General features: G+C 46.8%; 1 protein-coding gene across 7 annotated transcripts in view; it reads right to left on the bottom strand.

The window, feature by feature from the left end:
• Window positions 1-3,925: 3,925 nt before the first annotated feature.
• FGGY (FGGY carbohydrate kinase domain containing) overlaps window positions 3,926-24,897 on the bottom strand; it is a 208,090-nt gene continuing 187,118 nt past the window's right edge. For all 7 annotated transcript variants that reach the window (XM_083157627.1, XM_083157622.1, XM_083157620.1 and 4 more), the window contains 2 exons: window positions 5,854-5,915; window positions 3,926-4,136 (listed from right to left, as the gene is read on the bottom strand). In XM_083157627.1, coding sequence (XP_083013753.1) covers window positions 4,055-4,136; window positions 5,854-5,915 — 144 coding nt within the window. In that variant the 3' untranslated portion in view covers window positions 3,926-4,054. The remainder of the gene's footprint in view (window positions 4,137-5,853; window positions 5,916-24,897) is intronic.

Here is a 24,897-nt window from a genome sequence, read left to right as displayed (position 1 = left end):
AGCCAATCATATTTTAGCGATGATTTCATAGAATGTACTATATAAATAATAGGTAAAATCTGATTGGTTAATATGGAAAACACCTCCACTATCACCTTCTACACTTTCGACATCGTCATTGTCCTCCCCGTGGGACCCGTCAGCCACTGGAAATCCTGTCCTGTCCGCAGTCCAGTCCTGCACGAAGGGGAAGACACCTGCTCTGTGGTGTGAGCCGAGTGTGACTTCCACTCTGCAGATCAATGAGAGGGCATCCACCCCAGTTCCTGTCCCCTTCCGTCTATAATACGCCAAACAAAAGCCTTGTAGAATATATATGAGATACCTACGCAGATTCCAGAACAGCTGTTGTTTCCCAGCCTGGGCAGGTGGTCAGATGGCCATAATGATTATCACATAACCAGCCAGCGTTTATGTGGAACCTGTGGTCAGTGCAGCCTTCTGTGAGGGATCGTACAGATAAAAGCAATAAGGGAATCTTGACAAGGGCACCAAGAGCATACACAAAGGGCCTGATTCAGACCTGGCAGCAATGCTGCAATTTTTGCAGAAAGACAAAACCATGCTGCACTGCAGGGGGGCAGATGTAACATGTGCAGAGAGAATTAGATTTCGGTGAGTTATTTTGTTTCTGTGCAGGGGAAATACTGGCTGCTTTATTTTTACACTGCAATATAGAGCTCACTTTGAAGTAAAACCCCCAGGGCCGGCGCCACCAATAGGCAGGTCTAGGCATTTGCCTAGGGCGCCGGCCACTGGAGGGCGGCAGTTCGCCCCTTGCCCCCGTGCAAAGGGGGTCCATGCCGGCTTCTGACAGAAGCCTGCAGTGGTGTCCTTGCCGCGTGGGTACCTCCTGCAGCGCTGAGTATAAAGCTTAAGCTGGTGGCGGTGGGGGGTCCCTTCAGTGAATAAGAAATAACTAGCGCTATGCGGCGGCGCGGGAAGCGCTTCTGTTTTGAAAACACTGTCCGCACAGCGCACGCTGATTGGCAGAGATTCAGCCAATCAGCGTGTGCCGTGCGGCCAGTGTTTTCAAAACAGAGGCGCTTCCCGCGCCGCCGCGTAGCGCTAGTTATTTCTTATTCACTGAAGGGACCCCCCACCGCTGCCAGCTTTATACTCAGTGCCGCAGGAGGTACCCGAGCAGGGCTGGCTCCTGTCAGACGCCAGCCTGGAACCCCTGCCCACTCCCCAGACGGCGCAACAGGTACCCCGGTACCAGGGCGCCCCCACCCCGACTCGCCTGGGGCGCTCCGGTGCCTTGCACCGGCCCTGAAAACCCCACCCAAATCTAATCCTCTCTGCAAAAGTAAAATCTACCCCACCTACAGTGCACATGGTTTTGTCCATCTAAGAAGGTTTTTGTCAGAAAGAGTGAACTAGAATAAGGCCCTTTGTACTTTGTTGGGGAATCAGCACGTTATACACCCCTGACTCACAGATTCCCATCACTTTTGGGTCGGAATCCTTGAATCAAATATTTCCGACATGTTGGATGACATGACCCTGTCATCCGCAAAAAGGGGAATGGTCCTAATTAACTGTTTGGGCCTCATTCGACACAATTATAAGCTACGCTACTCCTCAAAGTGTTACAGTTGCGCCAGTTTTCTGGCACTGTATGTCATACGGACAACCAGTAAGGGGGAGATGCGCTAAGCCTTGAAGAGTGATAACTTGGAGAGAGATAAGGTACCAGCCAATCAGATTCTAGCTGCCATGTTACAGACGAGGTTTGAAAATGGCAGTTAGGGGCTAGTTGGTTGGTACATTATCTCTGTCCACTTTATAACACTCCGATGCTAAATACATCTGCAGCCCGGATTAGAGATACTGAAGGGGAAATTTACTAACAATTCGGATTTTCAGCGATGTCATTCGTATTTTGTGCGTATTGTGGTGTGTTATATCGGTCGAGTATGTATAATTTACTAAGGTGTCGTATTTATGACATTCGGATTTTCCGACGGCATTGTTCGTAAGCAGTCGTATTTTTAGTATCCGTATTCCATACGGACGCACGTACATTGTACATTTAATACGTACTTTACCACGGTTCGTACAATCACATTCGTATAAAATTCGTATTAAATTCGCCCACCGTTCGTAAAAAACACGTTTCGCATCAACATTGCTTGAAAGTTCCTGACAGTGCCTTCACACAGGTATACATATAGGGCGGGATGTATTAATATACATCGCCGCCCTTCGCCGGCTGTCCGCCGCGATGCCAGCGCATATGTACTAACATATGCGGCTGGCATCGCGGTGCGGTAACGGAGACCTCCCGCGATACCTGTACTATGGTCTGCGGGGGGTCTCCGTCTCCTCCCTGCCGCCTCCTGCTGCCTACACGCCGGGGACAGCTAAGCAGGCTGTCCCCGGCGCCTCCTCCTCCCCCTGCAGCCGGAAGGACGTCCGGCTGCGTTGCTAGGGGGAGGGAAGGGCTTACCTTCCGGGGTCCAGGAGGACCTGCAAGAAGGTAAGCCCAAGGGAGGGGAAAAAGGGGGGTCGGCGAGGCGGCGGGGTTGCGGCGAAAAGAAGCCCATAGGCTTCTATAGGGTATCGCCTTCTTTGGGTGGCAATGCCCTATCAGGCGAAATCCATGCGGCCGGGTAATAGTACATAGGAAAATGCGGTAAACCCCCTCCCTCTGGGTTTAGTTAAGAGAGGAGACAATGAGGGGCGCTGTTGAAGAGTAGTGGTTGGATGTTTGTGTGTGCCTAATGGCCTTTTATAGGCAGCGCACTTGAGCACAGATGATTGTTGAACTTGGGTCAGAGGTAAAACTCGCATCAAACACGTGTTCTACTTGAAATCCGTAATAAATACTGAATTCTGAAAAAAAATATATAAACGTGAAAACACCAAAATCCATATGTGAACGAAAATACGAATCTTTAGTAAATTTGCCGATACCATTGAAATGAATGGGGATTCACGGACGTATCCTATCACTGGTGTATTTATTCAAATTTTTTGGAACTACCGGAAAATACGAACGGCAAAAATACGAACCGTACACATTTCAGCCTCAGTAAATTATACGATGTGTGAAATCCGAACGTCTTTCACATCGAAAGGGTATGAATACGGGATGCAGTTAAAATCCCGGCGGTCGGGATCCCGGCGTTCAGAATCCCGACCGCCGGAATCCCGACCGCCGAAATCCCGACACTTTCTCCCTCCTGGGGTGTCCACGACACCCCTGGAGGGAGAATAAATTAGTGTGCCGAGCGTAGCGAGGCACCGGGCCCGCTGCGTGGCGAGCGCAACGAGCCTGCAAGGGGGGGGGGGCGATCCACGTCCCCCCCTTGTCGGGATTTCGGCGGTCGGGATTCCGGCGTCGGGATTTTGAACGCCAAGATCCCGACCGCCGAGATTTCATACTGCTTCCATGAATACGACCATTCGTACCCATTCGATCTTAGTAAATTTCCCCCTGGAAGTCACACAGGGGCGGATTGTGGACTAAAAGTGGCCCTGGAAAATATCTGGAAGTGGCCTCATGTGAGCGGCAATAAATCAATAATGGGCGGAGCCGGGGACCGATATTTACTGTATAGAAAGGAGGCGGGGCAGCGACCAGCAGCGGGGAGAGAGGAGGACAGGAGCAGACGGATCGAGCACTGTGCTGACGTTTATACACGGGGACAGGATGGCCGGACTCGGGGAGACAACATCACAATATTGCTACAGGTAATTCGGCCTCACTGTCGCCGGCCTCCCGGGAAACTTATAATGGCCAATCCCCCCTGAAGTCACATGACCTTTATAAACACTTTCTGCCTTCTGTCCTAATGCCCTTATATGGGTACAACATTTATAATGTCCTTATAATGTATAGAATTAGCTGATCTACAGTATTATCCAAAAACGTAAGAAAACAATGTAAGGTCTGTTCAACATCAAACAAAAGTCCAAGTTGAAGATTTTAACATATTTATTTACAAAACAATTGACATTTTCTGTCATAATTATAATATTTAATTAAATATAATCAGTTGTGTTGATTGAATTTTCCTGGCAGCCCGGTGAGGGGGCCGTCCTCTCATTAGTATCCCGCCATGATGGCTTTGTATTCCCTCTGGTGCTCATACAATCTGAGGAACACCTGATACTTCTTCTCATAAAACCTGGGTAACAATGAAGGGGAGACGTGGGCAGGTACATTAATATCACATTATGTCATCAGTATGGATTCGGTATGAAATCCCGACGGTCAAAATACCGACAGGGTCAAAATCCCGACATTTAAAATCCTGACAAGGTCAAAATATTGACATATAGAATGTACAGGTGAAACAGTCAACATGACTTTCGGTCGACAGGTCGAGATTGTTTTTTTCACTGTTTTTTTGACCAGAATGTCGACACAGTCGACATGGACACAGTTGGAAGTGAACCGCAGCCCCTCGCATCGCTTGCAATGCTTCGGGCACTCTATTTTATTCTCCCGCCATGCCCTAGTGGATTATAGGGCATGAAATACCGCCTGTCGGCACATGTCGGCTCAAAAAAACATGAAAAATGTCAACCTATTTAATGTGTTTTGACGTTAGCCCTGTCATACATCAGTGGTCGACCTAATGACCGAATCCCTGTAGGATAGGAGCTTCCCTTTGCAATGGTGGTCAGTCCCTGGACTTCCAGCCGCAAGGAATGCTGGGAGGGATGCGATTACATTCCTCTGACAGCACGGAGGTGGGAAGACATAAGGTAACGCCAGCTTTACTCTCCAGATCGGAAACTCTTCGTCCGAGTCTTAGTACATACGAGAAATATGGTAGAACCCCAAAAGCTGTGTTTTTACCACATTTTCCTGTCTATATATTATGATATAATGGACGCAGCAGGAAGCTACACGCTGGCTTAGTTTTAAAGCTCTATGGTCCTAAAATCTAAAACAGTATAAAATAAACTGTCAATACAAATGCATGCAATTTCCCAATTCCCCAGCAGGTGGCGCCAAAGATTTGTGAATAAATCAGTTCCAGTGTTTCTCCTGTAAAACAAGTCACTGTGGAATAGGGATGGCCATCGGCACATCCCCCATCGATGTTTGTCATCGATGGCTTCTAAGGCAGGAACCATCGATGGCTATAAACCATTCTATTGTCGCCCATTGATGGTTCCCGCCATCGCTTACCCGCGCATGCGCAAAGGAATGCGGTGCCAGGAGGTGCGCGCATGCGCAGTAGAACTTTTCTAGCCATCAAATCTGGACAGTTTTCTTCTTCGCATGCGCGCACCTCCCGGCCGCGGCGTCGACCCGGGCCGCTCTCTCTGCTGCCTGCAGTGTGCACGCGCACACACGGCCACACAACTCCTGCAGCACAGAGAGCTGCTGCCATACACGTCACATGTACACCAATCACAACTGCGCTGCCGCTGACTGACAGACCAAGAGACCATTCAGACCTGCCGCATCATCATTCATCACTGGCGGCTGGCTCTGCCAAAGAAGGACAGCCGCGGCGCAAACTGCACAGTCAGCGTCACAGTGAGTGTCTGTGACACTGTGAGGCTGGCTGACTGAGTGGTTGTAGCTGGGCAGCAGAAAAAAAAATAATCGCCATCGGATGCCGTCCATCAATGGCATAAAACTAATCGACCCTCGCCTATTGATGCCCAAAACGTCAAGCACTAGGTCCCGACCATCCATGTTTTGGGAACATCGATAGTTGATGGCCATCCCTACTGTGGAATAGGGTTGGGCGTTATAGGTAACTGGGGACAGGACCAGTAACTGTGCCGCAGGCACCATAGTCATGTAACAATGCATTCCATTCAATAACAATGCTAAAATAAGGGTTGTGAAATCCCATATATCCTGTTAATATAATTAGTTACCGTTTGTGTTCCGGGTTCGGGTGGATGATCTTCCCAACCTTTGCCATCTTCTGCATGGCCTCCTGTCAGAGGGAGGAAATGAGAATAATGTCACAGTCAGCAGGATGAACATGTCCTGTTACATACAGTCCCATTGCTGCTGTTATCCTCTGGATCAGGGGTGGGGAACCTTTTTTCTACCGAGGGCCATTTGGAAAATTTGAAAACCCTTCGGGGGCCATATAAAAATTATCAATTATCGGCATATACGCGTGGGCATTATACACAGGGCAGCGGCATATACATGTGGGCATTATACACAGGGCAGCGGCATATACATGTGGGCATTATACACAGGGCACCGGCATATACATGTGGGCATTATACACAGGGCACCGGCATATACATGTGGGCATAATACACAAGGGCAGCGGCATATACATGTGGGCATTATACACCCGGGCAGCGGCATAGACATGTGGGCATTATACACACGGGCAGCGACATAAAAAGTGACAGTGTGGAGGAAGGGGGGGGGTGTCACCCCCAAACAGGTTAATGTGATTATGTCTGATTATGAGAATCAGACATAATCACATAAACCTGTTTGGGGCTGAATCCAGGGGTAAATGACAACCCCTGGATGTGTCAGTCACTGGGGAAGGGAGGGTGAGAGAAGCAGCATTGGCGGGCGCATCTTTTGCATATCTCCCCCGCCACCCGCCCGGCTATATTATCGATTAATCAGCTGCCCGCCCGCCTATATTACTGATGTACTGTATCAGCCGCCCGCCCGCCTATATTACTGAGGTATCAGCCGCCCGCCCTCCCTCCTATATTACATACCAGGCGCCGGGGATGGCTGCTGCTGCTGCCGCCGGGGAGATGTGTAGAAGACGCGCCCTCCAATCACAGTGGCTGTGGAGGGGATGCGCCGGCAGTGATTGGCGGGCGCGTCTTCTGCACATCTCCTCGGCGGCAGCAGCCATCCCCGGCGGCTGGTATGAAATGTAGGCGGCTGGGCGGATGATACTTCTGTAATATTGGCGGGCGGCTGTAATATAGGCAGGCGGGCGGGCCGGACAAACTGGGTGCGGGGGCCGTATCCGGCCCGCGGGCCGGAGGTTCCCCACCCCTGCTCTGGATGGATAGATGTATAGAGGGCAGCGGGGGAGTCTAGTGACCTTCGCCAGCTCATCCGCTGTCAGTAGCACCTGCATGCAGGACCGGCGTCACCACTAGGCAGCTTTAGGCATTTGCCTAGGGCGCCGGCCGCTGGAGGGCGGTGGTGAGCTGCGCACAGCAGCAGCAGAGTTTCTGCTGCCGCTGAGGGGAGAAAGCGGCTGGGAGCCTGGGACTGGAGCAGTTGAGTCAGCCATACCCCGCCCGCACACCACTGGCCCCCCTGCCCGCCCGAGCTGCGGCATCTCATTCAAAGTGGCGGCCGCATCGGCCCCCCGTGGTGGAGAGAGTGAGCGCCGGGGTGCCCCCCCCCCCACCTGGGAGCTGATTGGCTGGGGCACTATTACCGTCCACTTTATCACTTCACCAGGCTGAGTACATCTGCCCCTCTGTGTAGGGATCTTGCACAACTTAGCCGGTATAATCTATAGTTGTGCGGAACTTGGGGGAGATGTATCAAGCCATCAACTCGCTAGATACTATTTTTTCTAGACAGGAAATGAAAATAAAAATGCGGGTTAGTTGCTACTGGTGACCACTTCACTCTTTAGAAGACTTAATATATCTCTCTTTTAGGGTGGGATGATAAAACCCCCCGTTTTACAGCATTTTCAAATGTACTAATACCCGGCCGCCGCGTCATCGCAGGGCAGGGTATCGCCACTGTTGGGTATGTGTCATAGGGTCGACACTGTGAAGGTGGACCACTGCATGTCAACACATGAAATAGGTTGGTATGGCTAAGGTTGACACGGTTGGAAGGATGGCACAAGCATTCGTTTGCCAATGGGAAGGCCGACATGAATTTTTCAGGTTTCTTATCTCGAATTTCGATGTAAGTCGACATAGACACCATATCGGTGTTCCCATTGTTGACCTAATGCTTGTGTTGACTTCCGCCCCTGTCGACCTTTCGTAGTCGACCTAGTAGCTGTATCCGGAAACATTTGTGTGGAGGGAACAGTAGCGGCATTATTATAGCTGTAAAGTGGAGAACAATCATTTTGTGACCCGACGCGTTTCGCCACTTCACTGGGAAAGTGCAATGTCTGTGTCTGTTCCTGATGGGTACAAAAGAGTCTGGAGGGAACCTGCCAGCTACAGACTAGGGGCATAAGAGACACTGGCATTGTCCTTATGGAAAAGCAAGATTTCCTTTGGCAGGATGGCATTCCTGGCAGTGGTAGAGATCATACCTCCCAACATTAAGGAGGGAGGAGCACACAAACATTTTTTTGGGGGCTGGCCTAGCGAGAAGGGAGCATGGTCTGTGCTCGAGACACTCCCGCATGAATAGGCATGAACACAGCGTCTATTCACGGGTGACAGAAGGGGGGTTCCAACTGCCTCCCTGCCGTGGGTTACTGCTGGTCCTGGGCGGGGGGTGCGAAAAGCAGGACAGTTGGAAGGTATGGAAGATATGTACCCCAGTTTATGGGTAGAAGCACAACCTTTACCTCCATGTAAAATGATTTATACGGTGTGAACCTCTAATACCGTGTTCTCACTGCCAGTGAGAACTACATGGCTTTTACCCAGCATTAAAATGCCGGGGACTGCAGGGACGGACCCCCGTTCTCACTGCAAGGCAAATTCCCGGGTGAAGAAGTTCTACGCGGTAATTTGCCTTTTAACACAGGTTTTTATGCAGTGAGAACGGGTCAACCCGTGTCTGCATACCCGGATCTCAAACACAGGTAAAAAGAAGGGTTTTACCCGTGTATGAGATCCGGGTATGCGACCCGTTCACACTGCAAAAAAAACTGTGTTAAAAGGCAAATTTCCGGGTTGACATGCTAGACCCGGGAATTTGCCTGCAGTGAGAACGGGGTATAAAACTGATTAGAACATGACAGCACAGGTGAAATGTATTTTAATAAGCATTTTAGGGGGAATTCAATTGTCTGCAGAAAATCACCATGGTTAATTGATCCCCGCCAGTAATTCATTTTTCCCAATAGCCGGCACTATCAGGATACTGTTTCACCTGACAAACATTTAGATCCCTAACAATTGCTGTGTTTACTTTGCCGCAATTATTACAATGAAAGGATCTTGGAAATTCTCTCAAACAACGGAGGGTAATAGAATTAACACGAAAAAAGGGGTAAGTTAATTCCCCCGTAAAAAAAAGTTAGAGTTCGGCGGACATCGCTGAACTCGGGCGATATTAAATCTATATTGCATTTAACAGACACTCATCCTGTCCCTTTAAATGCCCATTGCAGTAGGCAGCTGTTGTGCCGTTAAAAGTGCAAAATAACAAATAGGGTTGGCATTAATACATGAGTCAGTCGCTTGTTTTTGCACTTTCAGCCTCACATGATGGGTGATACAATGACCCGCTTCTATGCCTTAATAGATGCCTATGTCCAGCATTATTCTCCGGTCTATATGAGTGCGCTGAATTTCCCTGGACATACAACTGGACATGACGCATTGGCGCTTGTGACAGCTCATTAAACATAACACACAACCCTATTAACACCCACGTCCAGGTTAAATATTAAAGTCTGCATAGGGACGCATTGTTAGGGACGGAATACAGAGTGGTTTCACACAAAGGGATCATTCTTCCCCCAAAATCCTTAAATATTCTGATAGATCCTTTTATTGAAAAATAATTTTGTTCTTGGTTTTGCACAAAAGCACTTCTATAAATAAACACGGGGACTTTCACCCTGGTAGCGGCAAGCGGAGGTCACCGCAGAACAAAATACAGCCATAATGGGCCTTATTCAGCCGCTCAAACCGCTCTTGTTATGTCATGGTTGAAACGGCTACAAAGACAAGAACAAAGGTTCTGTGATAAGAGGCTATTCCCGCTACCAGCGAAGGGTGGAAAACAGGCTGTTTATTTCCCAGCAATTACGCCGCCGGTTCCTCTGTAAACAGCATTACATGGACAAGAAAGACTCAGTGAGTGTGCAGCTATTATGTTCACAAATAGGTACTTGTTTCCTAGCACGGCGCCCAGATTCCCTATGTACGGCACCGTAGGGATATCGCATCGCTTGAACCATTATAGCGGCATGCGATGATATTTTTTTAGTTAATTTATTCACTGCTCTTATGTCCCCAGGCCATCTCATCGCATGTCATCGCACCTTCCGCAAAATCGCATGCAATTTTTTAATCGCATACGATTTTCTGGGGTGCAATGCCATCCAATTAGCTAAACACTTGTATGGCATGCAATTAGGTTTGAATGACCCCACCCCCCCCCCACTATCCACGCCAGCCCGAAGCATGGCGAGCGGCGTCGGAACGCGTCCGCCCGACCTTTTCATTCCGGCACTATCCACGTTGGGTCAGCATTAGGAGGGATTGCTGACACCTGAGTGCCATTGGAGAAGCCAGGGGTATCTCCAGGTAAGCTGGTTTTCAGATGTTGTAAGCCTTTATCATGTGGCCTTACACTGGGCTATTAGGCCCAAAAATTTGTTATTGTGCATGGGATGGGTTTGGGAGTGTGGTTTCCTCTTTGTTGGTAGGGCTGGTCTGCTCCAGGTTAGCACACCCTAACACTTTATTAACATTTATGTTTTCCCCTATCACATTGTATGTATTATTTTAACCACACCTTCACCTCCTTACATAGCACTTATGTGCTTCTTATTTAACACCTACAAATTTTCATTTGTGTGCTGCCCTGGAGTAGTCAGCCTGTGCCGGCATATTGGGGGCCCACAACCCAGACCCATACCCAGTATTAGGGACCCCCAGTGACAGAGATGCCTTGACGTACGGCCTGGGGGCTTAGCCCTATATCTGCAGATATATGCAACCAAGATCTCTGTATTATCTGATTATTATATGTATATTTCTCATTCAGTGTGCAATTGGGATACAAACTGTTTTTTTTCCTAACCAGATTTACCCCTCCCTGTTGGCACCTAAATGACATTACCTCTGATTGAGCAGCATGGCTCGCGCTAGCAATATCCTCTTTCATCCTGCATGTACAGACGCCGGAAAACATTGCCAATTACCCACGGGAGCGCGGTTTGTTAATGATATATAGGTGGTTATTCTGTTTTCTAGGAGTGCCCGTAAAAATGAAGGCATGCCCCTTGTGAGAACTCCTGACAGGAGAGACAGCAGCACATGATCACATAACGTTTTCTATGCTGATGTGCACTCATCCATAGCCTGCTGCTGTTATTTGTATTGAGTTGTGTAGGGTAAGAATTTTTGGTAGTCATTTTTCTATAGAATGCTCAGACCTTACTGCACATGTGCAGATCTCTGGAAAAATGGTGCAACTCCCATTTTACCAGTGATTTCCGCACCCCTGCTGCAGGCGGCGCTGGGCTACAGAGCGTAAGTATTAAAAAAATGGATGCAATGTTAACAATGAAGATAAAGTCCGGTATTGTCTGATGGTATCATGACCTTATAATTGTTTTATAGTAACAGTCTATGTGATTTTGTGACTGAGTAATCAGGGGTTAATATATTGGGAATGGACATCCTGGTGGCGATCAGCTGAGCTCTCCAGTACACAGCCTGATCTACTCCTCACCTTCCCCCGGCCAGCCGTACACTGGGCTGGGCCTGGCAGAGTTTCTGCATGTGAAAGTTTACATTGGTTTCCACGGCGACTGGGCCGTAAATATTTGCATCTGGAGAGATTTCCTGCTATCCCGTTGCATCAGGAGTCTGTATCGCGTCTCCACATCTGGGGAGAGTTTGCAGTATCTCCCTGTGTCGTTAGGTGATCCCTACCATTATCTAGTGCTTTCTGGTTGTGCTCGGGACACAATAGATGGACCCATCTAGTGGGCTGAAACCATATTCAGAAAACGCATTTAAACCGTGCCTCGTGCCTCAGCGATACCACTAGTTTCCCTGGAATTGATAAACACACTGCTCGCACCATGCATACACTTTATTTACTATTATTTAGGGATGGCCATCCATGGCAATAGTGCAGCTGGACATCGATAGTGTCATGCTATGCAATGGATGAGCATCAATGTTTTTATCTATCGATGGTCATCCATTTTTTTTTACTGATTGGCCTGTGGGACGATCAAAACACAGGGGTGGGGCTTCACGGTTGTCATGGGCGGAGCTATGCTCCGTGTCCTGGCCCCTTGGGAAAAAAGAATAACGATATTATTCGTTTAAGCTTGACCTCGATGGTGGGAAATCATCTGGTTCTCCGCATCGATGGCAAAACTATTCTACATCGGCCATAAACCATCAATGATTTTGAATCGTCAATGGCCATCCCTACTATTATTCTTTCTATAGGTCCAACGCTTTACACAACACAGTACAGTGGGCCCGATACAGCCCATAGTATGCATGCCCAAGGCTATCCTGCAACGTCTGCCGCTCGCATGGCGATTCACATAAAGTAGGCATCTGGGGGTGGAAACCGCAGGCGTGCCTAGGAAATACTGGGAGTGTTTGGGAAAACGCTAGGCGTGCCATTTTAGGGGAGGGTGTGTGACGTCAGCTCCAAGCCGGGTATGCTATTTCCTGGGCATCATTCAACCTGCGCTAATGTTGCAAACAATTTAATATGTTTTATCTGAAATCCCATGGGAAAAATATATATATATTTAAATAGATCACTGGCAGGCTATAAGAGGAACCATTTTCTTTGATTGAGGCTGCTCTTAGTGATAATTCTGCACAGTGTCATGTCACTACCATGACAACCACAGTCAGGGAACATGACGTAGTGTGCAGAGACTTTTATCACTCCTCTGAGCTCCGAATGCTGTAACATTCTCCCCCTTCCCTCTCCTCTGCCATAAGATGGCACGCTGCTAGTGTATGTGTATTTATGTGTGTGTGAGAGACTGGTGGCCATCGTAATCGCCCCTCCAGAGACAATTTGAAAAGGAGATAATGATTTGATACATGTTTAACATGTACTTATTATTATTATTATTAATAATAATAATTAATAATATACATTTATTAACAGTTTCTTATATAGCGCACACTTATTACGCAGCGCTGTACAGAGTATACAGTAGTTGAACATTCACATCAGTCCCTGCCCCAGTGGAGCTTACAATCTATATTCCCTACCACATGTACAGTACACACAGACATTCTAGGGTTAATTTTTTGGAAGCCAATTGACCTACCAGTATATTTTTGGATTGTGGGAGGAAACTGGAGTAAACCCACGCAAACACGGGGAGAATATACAAACTCCGCACAGTTAGGGCCATGGTGGGTAAGGAACCCATGATCTCAGTGCTGTGAGGCAGTAATGCTAACCATTACACCGTCCGTGATGCCCCAAAGTACTTAACCAACTATTTCAAGTAAAAGTTCACTTTTAACACTAAGTTTTGGCTAGCTACCAACTTTTACTGATACATTTCCATGTCATTATTTTTGTAATTAATTTATTTTAAGTTATTTATGTATTTTTTGTTTTAAGTAAAATCAGGATGTATCTAAAATAAAATATATGCCATATACATTCACCATAGGCACAAAATCAGCGGATTCGTCCCACACAGAATGAGGCCCTATGCATTTTGTGTAGCATTTTGTGTACACCTGCAGCCACACACAGAATGTAGGCATGCTGCATATCATTTTGATCTGCAGAAGCTGCTTGTGCGTCCTATTCACATAGCATGGGAATATACCTGCACTGGAATTTCTTGTTCTTGTGTGAACCTCAATGGAGCGCGTCAGACGAATATCTCGGGTCTAGCCGGAGGAGGACAGGTATTTACTTTATTACAGGGACAGAAATCTGGACAGCATCTATCATGTATATACCACCGCGGCAGGAAGACATTGGTCAGACCATCCATTATCCTACGGGCTGTGCAGTATATATCCACACATTATATTCCCGCTGGCATGGTAATGTATAGCATGGCATTCCTGAGGAAATCTGCTCCTGATCACCTGAGCCAGGGGTGAGCGAGATGGAAAAATACATCTTATAATGAGTTCTCAAACAATTACACTGTTGCAGAATTACCAGTCGGGCAGAGAGCCAGGATGGCCGGGAAAGGGAAGTGAGGTGGGATCCTGCTCGGGTGCCCGCTGGCAGCCCTGGTAAGGTACTGAGAACTAGGAAGAAAGCATACCGCAGTCCATAAGGACATCTCGTAAACCGGTGTCAGAGATTATTGAGCAAGGAATGAGACTACATGTACAATTCTGTGCACTAATGTCCTGAATAAAATACATACAATAACTTTGGTTTTTTTGGGTTTATTTTTTGTCACATATTCAGCTAAAGGTGTCCATTATTTTCCCCAATGCTAATGATGTCACAGCAGCTTAACGGACTGAAATATCAGCTTGACTTACATGGGATCTCAATAGGATAGTGTTTAAAATAAGATTCATATTCATAGAATATTCAAGATTCATATTCAGCTAAACGTGTCCATTATTTTCCCCAATGCTAGTGATGTCACAGCAGCTTAACGGACTGAAACATCAGCTTGACTTACATGAGATCTCAATAGGATAGTGTATCAAATATGTAGGTAAAGGATTAAGCCTTCTCTAATGGAGTGGTGAGGTAAGGCTGTTATATCTTTATTAGTTAAAAGCCCGTCAAAATGACGGCTTCTGCAATGTACTTTGAACCATGACAGTTTTCACTTTGAGCTGTGACAGTTTTACCCTGCAAACTCTCCACCCCAGTCCCTATCTGCTCCTACCACCAATCTGTCTTCACAGCTCCCTCTCTCCATACCCAGCAAGTTTGAAACAGATCAGTGTCCCTGCAAACACTGCTTTCACTTTCTGCTAGGAGCAATTTGGTCCGTCGAATGACCTCTAGTGGTCACTGGCGGTACTTCACCTCAAAGAGGTGAGGAGTAGTAAACCTTTTATATATATATGGAACAGTTGCAAACCAGGTCAGACCCGACACTAACCCCTTTTTCATTGCGGTGCTGATCCAGGCTATTCCCAGATCATAGTTGTTTCATTCACAGTGCTGGCGTTTGGCGATGACATCATCTCCTTGTGCCAGAGCGCTGCTCTCGGCAGATTAACTGGAAACCCCGTTTCCAGTGCAGCTTACCCGGGACCTTCCCATGTAAAAGTCTGCTGGATACCCAGGAAGGATTCACTGGATCTGAGTGGAGCCGTTCCCACTGACAAAAATTCCAGGTCCATACATGCTCATAACCCGTGATTTCTGCATCAGTGGGACAGAATATCACAGTCCAGGTTTTAAGAATAGCCATATTTGAGCACAGCTGTCTTCAGGCCTGATTCAGAAATGAATGCAGGGCTGCAAATTAGCACAGCAGCCAATTATCCACAGACTGCGCTCGCATACGGTTCTCAGTATGCATGTGAAAATGTCAGCTCTGGAGATTAGCAGTGGGGAGAACCAGATTGTTCCCTACATCGATGGCACAGCAAAACCGATGTTTTTTTTTTTAAATAAGTGCCGACACCCACGAAGCCCTGCCCCCATGTTTTTATCAGTCAAACAAAATGGATGACCATCGATAGGTAAAATTATCAATGGTCATCCACTGGATAGTTTGGTACTTATGTAGTAGCCAGGCGCCCAATTAGCATACGTACGGCACCGTAGGCGATTTTTTGCACGCAATGCGATCCGATTTTCCTATATAATTTATTCACTGCTCTCTGGCCTTGGGCAGTAAGATCAGATCGCATCTCATCGAATCGCACCGCACTTTAAATTGCATGCGATTTTATAGGGTGCCATGACATTTAATTTAGTATACCCTTATATGACATATAATGTGATTTAGCCCCCCCTCCCCCACTATCCACGCCACCCCGAAGCGAGACGAGCGGCAGCGGAATGCGTCCTCTCGACCTTTTCATACCCCCACTATCCACGTCGGCGTGGAGTTGATTTTATAGAGTTGAGCCCGAAGCGTGGCGAGCGGACGCGGAATGCATGTAACGTAATACACGCGTGCTCGCCACGCTTCGGGCTCGGTGGCTCGCCACACTATATAGAATCAACTCCACGCCAATGTCAATAGTGGGGGGATGAAAAGGTCGGGAGGATGCATTCCGGCGCCGCAGACTTACACTTGCACAGACTGGCATAATCATTCGATGGCTCCTGAATTGCGTATGGATTTGCACAGGGCCGGCTCCAGGCCTCCTAGCGCCCTGAATGAAATTTCGAAGCGAGAGCACCCTCAGCCAGTCAGCGGCCAGCCTATCTTTTGAATTTTCTAATTCTGCCACCACTGTCCTCAGTCTCCGCTCACTCAGCACTTCCCGGACACTGTGGACTGCCTGCTCCACCGCTGCACCCACAGACCCCGGGCAGTTCACACTGCCCAGGTACCACCTGCCTCCTCCTGTATCCGTCCCGGAATGAGGCCGCCCTTACGAGTCGGCTCCCAGCTTGGCTTTTCCTATGAAGCGTCCCTCAAGCCGGCCCTGGATTTGCAGATGGATAGCGATTAGCGATCCATTCGCAATTCACTCGCAATTTCACACAGGACAGGTTTTCTCTCTGTCTGCAACAGACGAGTGTTCAGATATGAATCGGTCCCATTAGCTGCGAAACTAACGTGTTCCTTTGACAGATTATTTGTAAACGACAGTATACGGAAAGTAATTTAGCAACAGAAGAAAAGAAAATCAATGCGTCCCGGCGCAACGCTTTTATTGACACAGGAAAACGACAAGTCATTAATTTCCATCCCCTGTGTCATTAGAGGAGGCCCAGCCGTGTCACATGGAAATGGTGCTAATAATTATGATGTCCTTAATATAAAAACCAGCAGTGAGAGCATTGATCATATCTCCGTCCATGTCACTGGGACAGACGCTGTTATTAATTGATGTGTCCTACACTAATCGTGTCCCCGCTTAATCGCCTAGCCATTTATCACCTCTTTTTCCGACAGAACTCTGGGGCTGCCTCTTACATGCTATTATAGTGCATCGCTAATCCGCCCTGGGATCTGTATGTCCCGTCCTCAACTGCTAGTACATTCTGATAGTTGTAAAGATGCCTGGGGTGTTGAAGGTCCTAACTCCAGCAGATTATATGGATTGAGTGTATGGATTCTATGCTCCGATTCGTCGGTGATAAGCCTTATTTATGACAGTCTGGTACCACAGTCAGACACACGGTTGGGTTGGTTCAATCAAGCATCTGAGCAATAATCCCATCCTAACCCCCAACTCCAAGCAGCCGCAATACATCCCCCCCCTCCTCTCCGTTGTAAATATTTAATCAGCTCACGCAGCGAGACTTAGCAGCAAACTGGCACTTCAGCCGCAGGCTGGAGAGACTGGAGGATGAGTTCGGGGACTGGACATTTAAAGCCTCCAGCTGCTTCTAGTGTAAACAGAACATGCTGAAAGCACTGTTTCCATGTGCGAGTTGTTTTTTTAAACAATAGCGTATTTATCCCAAATATACTCCATAGGACAGGTGCAAAATTGCCCAAATATTTGCTACTTGAAGCACCATTGTATAGGCCGAGCCGAGTACATGGTCATAGATGGAATAATGTTTCGTATACAACCTCTAATTGGGAGCAGAAGGCCGGTGCTGGCTGTGACAGGCGATTAACGAGGCCAGTTGTGCGGTTTGCAGACTCGTCCGTTGTTCATGTCAGCACTCTCCAGTCAGGATTGTTTTGTTTTTTACTGGTATTTAAAAAAGGAACGTTCACCTGTAGGACCTGATGCAGAATCCCAGGGGAGCAGGTGCCCCCCCCCCCCCCCCCCTCCCATGTCCTACCAACATGGGCCAGGCAGGGAGCAGAATGACAGAAATCTCAGGTCTAGGGGGAAACCCCAGTTGGATACATTTCTATGAGAATAAGATCTGAGGCATTTCTAGATTCAATAGGGGGCTCACAATAAATCTAACTTTCTTTCTTTCCTACCCAAATTCTAAGGGCTGCAGTCAATGCAGTCCTAGAAGCTGGTGCTTGTGCACATGTGCCTGCCAGATCCATTTGGGCTGTGCACATACACAATGGTCCTGGAAAGTTCCGCAACACTTACAGTGTGGAACAAGGAATATCTGGACGTCATTAGGACAGTCCATGCTCTTCAGCGCAGCTCAAAAATTTAAATGGAGGAACCACACCAACTGCCAGGGAGTCCCGGACAGTGATGTTGGGCAGTGGTTGAGGTGGCAGTTGGTATTACTGCAGCCACCACCTCTGGGGCTACCACTGGTCACTATATTGTACGTCAGTTACTAGAATGTTCACCGCATTCCACACCAGTCATTAGAATTGTTCCTGTATTGTATACGATTCACTGCAATGGTGCCTGTATTGAATATCAGTCACTAGAACGGTCCCTGTATTGGGTATCAGTCACTAGAACGGTGCCTGTATTGAATATCAGTCACTAGAACGGTCCCTGTATTGTATATTAGTCACTAGAATGGTCCCTGTATTGAATATCAGTCACTAGAATGGTCCCTGTATTGTAAATCAGTCACTAGACCAGTCCCTGTATTGTATATCAGCCACTAGAATGGTCCCTGTATTGAAAATCAGTCACTAGAATGATCCCTCTTTTGAATATCAGTCACTAGAATGGTCCCTGTATTGTATATCAGTCACTAGAATGGTCCCTGTATTGTATATCAGTCACTAGAATGGTCCCTGTATTGTATATCAGTCACTAGAATGGTCCCTGTATTGTAGATCAGTCACTAGAATGGTCACTAGAGTTGTAAGGAATTTTGGCGCTATTTGAGGTTGCGTATGCGCCTTGTGGCCGATGCACACATGCTGTTGTTCGATAATCAGCCGAACGGCAAGTTGCACAGTAGCAATCAACCCTGAATCGGACCCGAAGACCGGACAAAACACTTTATTCCCAAAATATGGTTAACAAAGACTCGGTGGATATAAGGAGCAATAACTATCTTCCACAAGGATCTAATTACCAACAGGAATCGATTGGGGATTGTCAATTTAAAGATGAAGGTGTGTAGACACTAGATGATAAATGAAACCATATGGACCATAACGACCATTGCTAACAATATTTATGTGCATATTTTCTAGTGAAACACACCTGTCCGCTAGGCTGCGTATGTTATTTTCCGATACCGTGTAAGCTTGCGAGCAGGGCCCTCCTACCTTTTTGACTGTAACTACCCAGTTTGTTTTATCAGTGTTTCCAATTGTAAAGTGCAACGGAATTTGCCGCACTGAATGAGAATCTGTTAAGAAATATAACGCTCTTGTGTCTTTGAGATACAGGTTGAGTATCCCTTATCTGAGATGCTCGGACCACGAGCATTCCGGATAAGTGATTTTTACGGTTTTGGGATAATAATTTTTTTACATACTTACCTGGTCCTGAAGGCCGCCGTGGACATCGAGGGACTAGGTAAGTATGAAAAAAGGGGCAAGGGGGTAAAAAAAAATATTCTAATAAACCACAGTTTTTGGAATATTTTGGATACGAGATTTCCGGATACAGGAGACTCGACCGAGACTGGACCTGTACTTAATTTAAACTTTACAGCAAAGTAACCACTGGGGGCAGTGTTTCATCACATTATCAGTTAACATTTAAGTTTATACTATCGACTGAGGAAACAATCCAACAGTTCTGACATGTTCATTGGAAAACTCCTGCTAAATTTCATTTAGCATTGTTTAAAAAGTTAATAAATCTGTCCTGAGATATTGGGGGGAATTCAATTGTGGGTGAATGTATTCCCCATGACAAATCAACACGGCAGCTAACGTGCTTTACGGCAGCGGGATCCTGCACTAACTGCAACAGAAGTTCCAGTAACAATTATTTTTGACTGTCCCGTGCCCCACTGGAAGCACAGAATCTATTCACTGTAAGAGAGGGGTAGGGGGTATGCCATCTGCTCATAGAGTGCTGGCCATGCCCCCACAGTGGCTAAAATAAAGTTGTGGCCTCTCAGGAAGCAGGGCTGGATCTATCAGGGGCCCCCCTGTGGTCGGCATGAATTAATTTTTTTTTTTTTTTAGCTAATGGTTTTGTGCATGGGAGTGGGGTAGTGCTGCAGCTTCACCTATCTGCCAATGAGACAATGATTAATGGTGCTGAGCATCAGGAACCAAGGTACACTGACAGCACAAGTATGCAGTGCATTACTGGGAGTTGACTAAGTCCCATGAGACTTTGCACAAGAGGTCAGAGGCTAAGAGGCTTGTGCTGAGCTCCTTTCTATTGTGCTGAGCTCTGATTGGTGGAGCTCATCACAAGCTTCTCAGGCCCATGGAGGACATTAGCAGCAGCAGCCTCATCATGGGAGGGTTTTTAATTAGAGGCACTGCTGAGACTGTGAGGTCTTCTACAGAGTAAGGTTGGAAAAGTTGCCCAGAGCAACCGATAACTATGCTGATAGCTGGTTCAGTGAATGGCATCCTATACGATACATCGTATGCAAAAAGACAGTATACAATGTACTGTATGCGATCCTAGCCACCGGGAAGTTGCCAATGCATGCAATACCTCAGCTATGTGTACGGGGGCCTTAAGAGGTGTATGGTCATAGAGCTGACTCAATGAAGGTCGACATACATTGGGTCGACCACTGAAGGTCAACATGGCTTAGGTAGACACCTGAAATAGGTCAACATGGAAAAGGACAACAGTGTTTGAGAATCGACACAAGCATTAGGTTGACAATGGCAAAGGTCGACAGTCAAATGGTTGACATGACTTAAGGTTTTTTTTCGTTGTGAATGTCGACATAGTCGACATCAACACTGTATAAGTGTAGAGAGGGAGCTGTGAAGACACAGATTGGATGTAAGAGCAGATAGGGACTGGGGGAGGGGTGGAGACTTTGGGCGATATTCAATCCCTGCCGCTATTTCCGACAGGGGAAATAGTGGCAGGCGCCTATTCAATGCTGTCGTTTCGACAGCATTGAAGGTGGAATTCGACAAAACAAATCCGATTTCAAAACCAGTCGGATCTGTTTTGGCGAATTCACGTCTGTGTTCAGACATTGTTGCCAACACGCCCCCTTTTCCACAGTGGACGGGCGGAACATTGAATTACGCCTCTCAATATACTGTCGAGCTGGGCGAAAACGAAAATGTCAGAATCCTGCATTTAATAATCCCCTTTGTGGGCTAAAAACTGTCACAGCTCAAAGTGCTCAAATGTGTATTGAACTGTGGCGCTCTTTATTTGTACTCCTATTTTTGTTATTTCAATGTTATGCCAAGTTTTGTCTCCCTGTACTGTTCCTTTGTACAGTGCTGCAAAACACTTGTGGCGCCTTATAAATAAAATTAAAATAATAATAATAATAATAATAATATTCAGGCTTTTAACTAGTTACATATAATTTATCTAGAACAACACTTTTTCCTAAGATTAAAGCAATTCCGCCAGTCTCCAACTGAGGGCGCTGTGATAAAATGAATATTCACTGGCAAATAAAAATAACTTTTGCCAGGCTGATTTTAATCTGGTACTTTGCACTTTATATGTAGTTTGGAAAGAAAAACAGCTGTAAGAAAAAAGCAAGAACTGGGTCTGAACATACAGTATCGCCCCTATAATACAGTTGTTTGTTTCTAACCTGTGTTATATTCGCCCCAAATGAAACATAAAAACACCTAACTAGTCATCTGTTTATGTAGTCAGGGCCACAAGATTTACAACTGTAAAGCAGCTTTTTTTTCCCCCCTCGTTGGTGGAAAAATAAAAACTTGCATCGTTTAAAATGATTTATCTGATAGAGCATAGTGCAGAAAACAATACAGAATTCCTTTCCAAACTCTCTCCGGGTCTCTGCTGTCATGTGAGTTTCCAATCCTAGGACAGGTAAGGTCAGGATCAGAGCAGAACATTCCCTGCAGAAGGATTTCTCCTGGCTTTAAGAGGTTGGAAATTGATGGGCATCTTAATCTATTCCTTTTCTTTTTGGGTTGGTTGCAAGAAGCATGCAAAGGCTATAAAGTGAGGAGTCTATAGCATACTTTCCTACTCTGCTGCCCCTACATAGGGAAGGTGTCTGGGCGGGAAATCGGGCTGTACCCCCCTTAGTCGACCACAACTTGTACACTATTGTGGGCAGCTAAGAGGGGAGTGCGTAGGCCTCTGAGGTACACAGGTTATTTGCCCACCTCTCCGGAGAGCCAGAAGCGCCACCTGATTTTTCACAACAAACCGACTGTTCTGGAGGGAAGGCAAGTACGGACTAGAGAGAGAGAGAGAAGGGGCGGTGACAGCCTAGCGTTAGGGAAACACCCAGGAGTATGGCCACACTGGTGATATGCATATGCACACTTTGTGATACGGTCCCATCCCTAAATCCCATTAGGTTTACAGTGACTAGGTTGACAGTCAAAAGGTCAATTACGATTGGTCGACAGTCAAAAGGTCAACACATAAAAAAAGGTTAAAATGCATTCGGTTGACATGTTCAAACAGTCGACAAAAGCAAAAGATCACAGTGGAAAAAAGTGTCAAAAGAGTTTTTCACGTTTCTAGTGTCTATGTCGAGATAGGTCAACATGGACACCGTACAAGTGAACTGCATCCCTAAAGGGTAAGCTTGCATCACTACACTGTGCTGTGTGGAGGAACCTGCTCTTTTTACTAGCTCACATAACTACACTGTGCTGTTGGGAGGAACCTGCTCCTTCTACTAGCTCACATCAATACACTGTGTTGTTGGGAGGAACCTGCTCCTTCTACTAGCTCACATCAATACACCATGCTGTTGGGAGGAACTTGCTTCTTCTACTAGCTCACATAACTACACTGTGCTGTTGGGAGGAACTTGCTCCTTCTACTAGCTCACATCAATACACTGTGTTGTTGGGAGGAACCTGCTCCTTCTACTAGCTCACATCAATACACCATGCTGTTGGGAGGAACTTGCTTCTTCTACTAGCTCAGATCAATACACTGTGCTGTTGGGAGGAACCTGCTCCTTATACAAGCTCCCATCCATACACTGTGCTGTTGGGAGGAACCTGCTCTTTTTACTAGCTCACATTACTACACTGTGCTGTTGGGAGGAACCTGCTCTTTCTACTAGCTCACATCAATACACTGTGTTGTTGGGAGGAACCTGCTCCTTCTACTAGCTCACATCAATACACCGTGCTGTTGGGAGGAACCTGCTCCTTCTACAAGCTCACATCCATACACTGTGCTGTTGGGAGGAACTTGCTCCTTTTACTGGCTTGCGTCATTACACTGTGCTGTTGGGAGGAACCTGTTTTTTTTTACTAGCTCACATTCATACACTGTGCTGTTGGGAGGAACCTGCTCCTTCTACTAGCTCACATTAATACACTGTGCTGTTGAGAGGAACTTGCTCCTTCTACTAGCTCACATCAATACACTGTGCTGTTGGGAGGAACTTGCTCCTTCTACTAGCTCACATCAATACACTGTACTGTTGAGAGGAACTTGCTCCTTCTACTAGCTCACATCAATACACTGTGCTGTTGGGAGGAACCTGCTCCTTCTATTAGCTCACATCCATACACTGTGCTGTTGGGAGGAACCTGCTCCTTCTACTAGCTCACATCAATACACTGTGCTGTTGGTAGGAACTTGCTCCTTCTACTAACTCACATCAATACACTGTGCTGTTGGGAGGAACCTGCTCCTTCTACTAGCTCACATCAATACACTGTGCTGTTAGGAGGAACTTGCTCCTTTTACTGGCTCACATAACTACACTGTGCTGTTGGGAGGAACCTGCTCCTTCTAATACCTGCTGTATATCTTATTCTGTGACTTCCATCTTACACTAGTTCCACAATTCACACCATGTCACTGTGTTCATATGTAACACTGTGTTTACGTCCTTACTGACAACCAAATGAGCGTACAAGTTACACCATTACACACAATCAGCATATGCATCTTCTGAAGTACTCTGCACTGACATAATAGGCCAGTGACTTCATTGAGTACAGCTTGTTCTATATCCAACCATCTCCAACGGAAGAGAAGCAGAACTCCAAAATGAAATATAACAAAAGATGCTCAAACTGCTTGTCACACGCACCTTACCAATGGCAGTAGCAGACGCGGCACTGAGGGAGTACTGGGCTGTGATCACTTGGCAGCGTGGGAAGACTGATCACAAGGACAGGTGCTTATTGTGCACTATTCCAACACACTGGAAGCACCAGGGAAGTAGCGTCATGTAATCTATGTATGAGGTATATGGTGCCTCGCTGCAGCAGCCCATACAGTGGCGAGGCGACCATGCATATTGAGAACAGCAGCTGCAATAAGGATTTCAGTTTCCTGACATGGGAAATCTAACATGATCCGTTTCTTCCTTCTTATACACCCCGTAAGGGGTTAAGCAGCGGTGGATGACAGCGCCGTATTAATGGATCTGCAACTTCTCAAAATAGTTGATGATTCACAAGTGCAGGGCACAGAGATGGGGGAGAGATGCACAATGACAGGCTTATTATGGCATTTCTGTGCAACAGCCCCTGAAATGGTGTCTTATGGATTTGTATATGTCCATAGCAATAGGCTGGGTATATACTGATACTATGGCCTTGGTTACAGTCACGTTTGTCCTCTGCTAGAACACAAGATACAGATATCACTGTGATCATCGTTGTTGTCCATGGGTGCTCAATAGGGTAATTCAGACCTGACCATATTTGCATCTTCGTTCAGGGAGACGCCGCCTCTCCAGACAGAAATCCCGCCTTGCGCTATAATGCGATCGCTGTGCAAAAAGATGTGTACGGCTGCAAATCCAGTCACAGCCGCGCAAAATTGTTCATATCCATCCGTAAGCCGCTGAGCATCGAATGATTTTTCCACTGGGCATCGGAAGCGAGGAGTAGCCAGAGACTTACGCGGCGGCTGCGATATATACAGGCATATCCGGGGCGTTGCTGAGATCACACAGCCTCCCCTAAAACGCTCATACAGGCCTAGCTGCCTACCCTC

Source organism: Crinia signifera, chromosome 8, assembly GCF_055691185.1.
Source record: "Crinia signifera chromosome 8, ASM5569118v1, whole genome shotgun sequence".
Taxonomy (NCBI): domain Eukaryota; kingdom Metazoa; phylum Chordata; class Amphibia; order Anura; family Myobatrachidae; genus Crinia; species Crinia signifera.
Note: the sequence above shows the minus strand (reverse complement) of the source record. Positions and strands in the feature narration are given on the sequence as shown.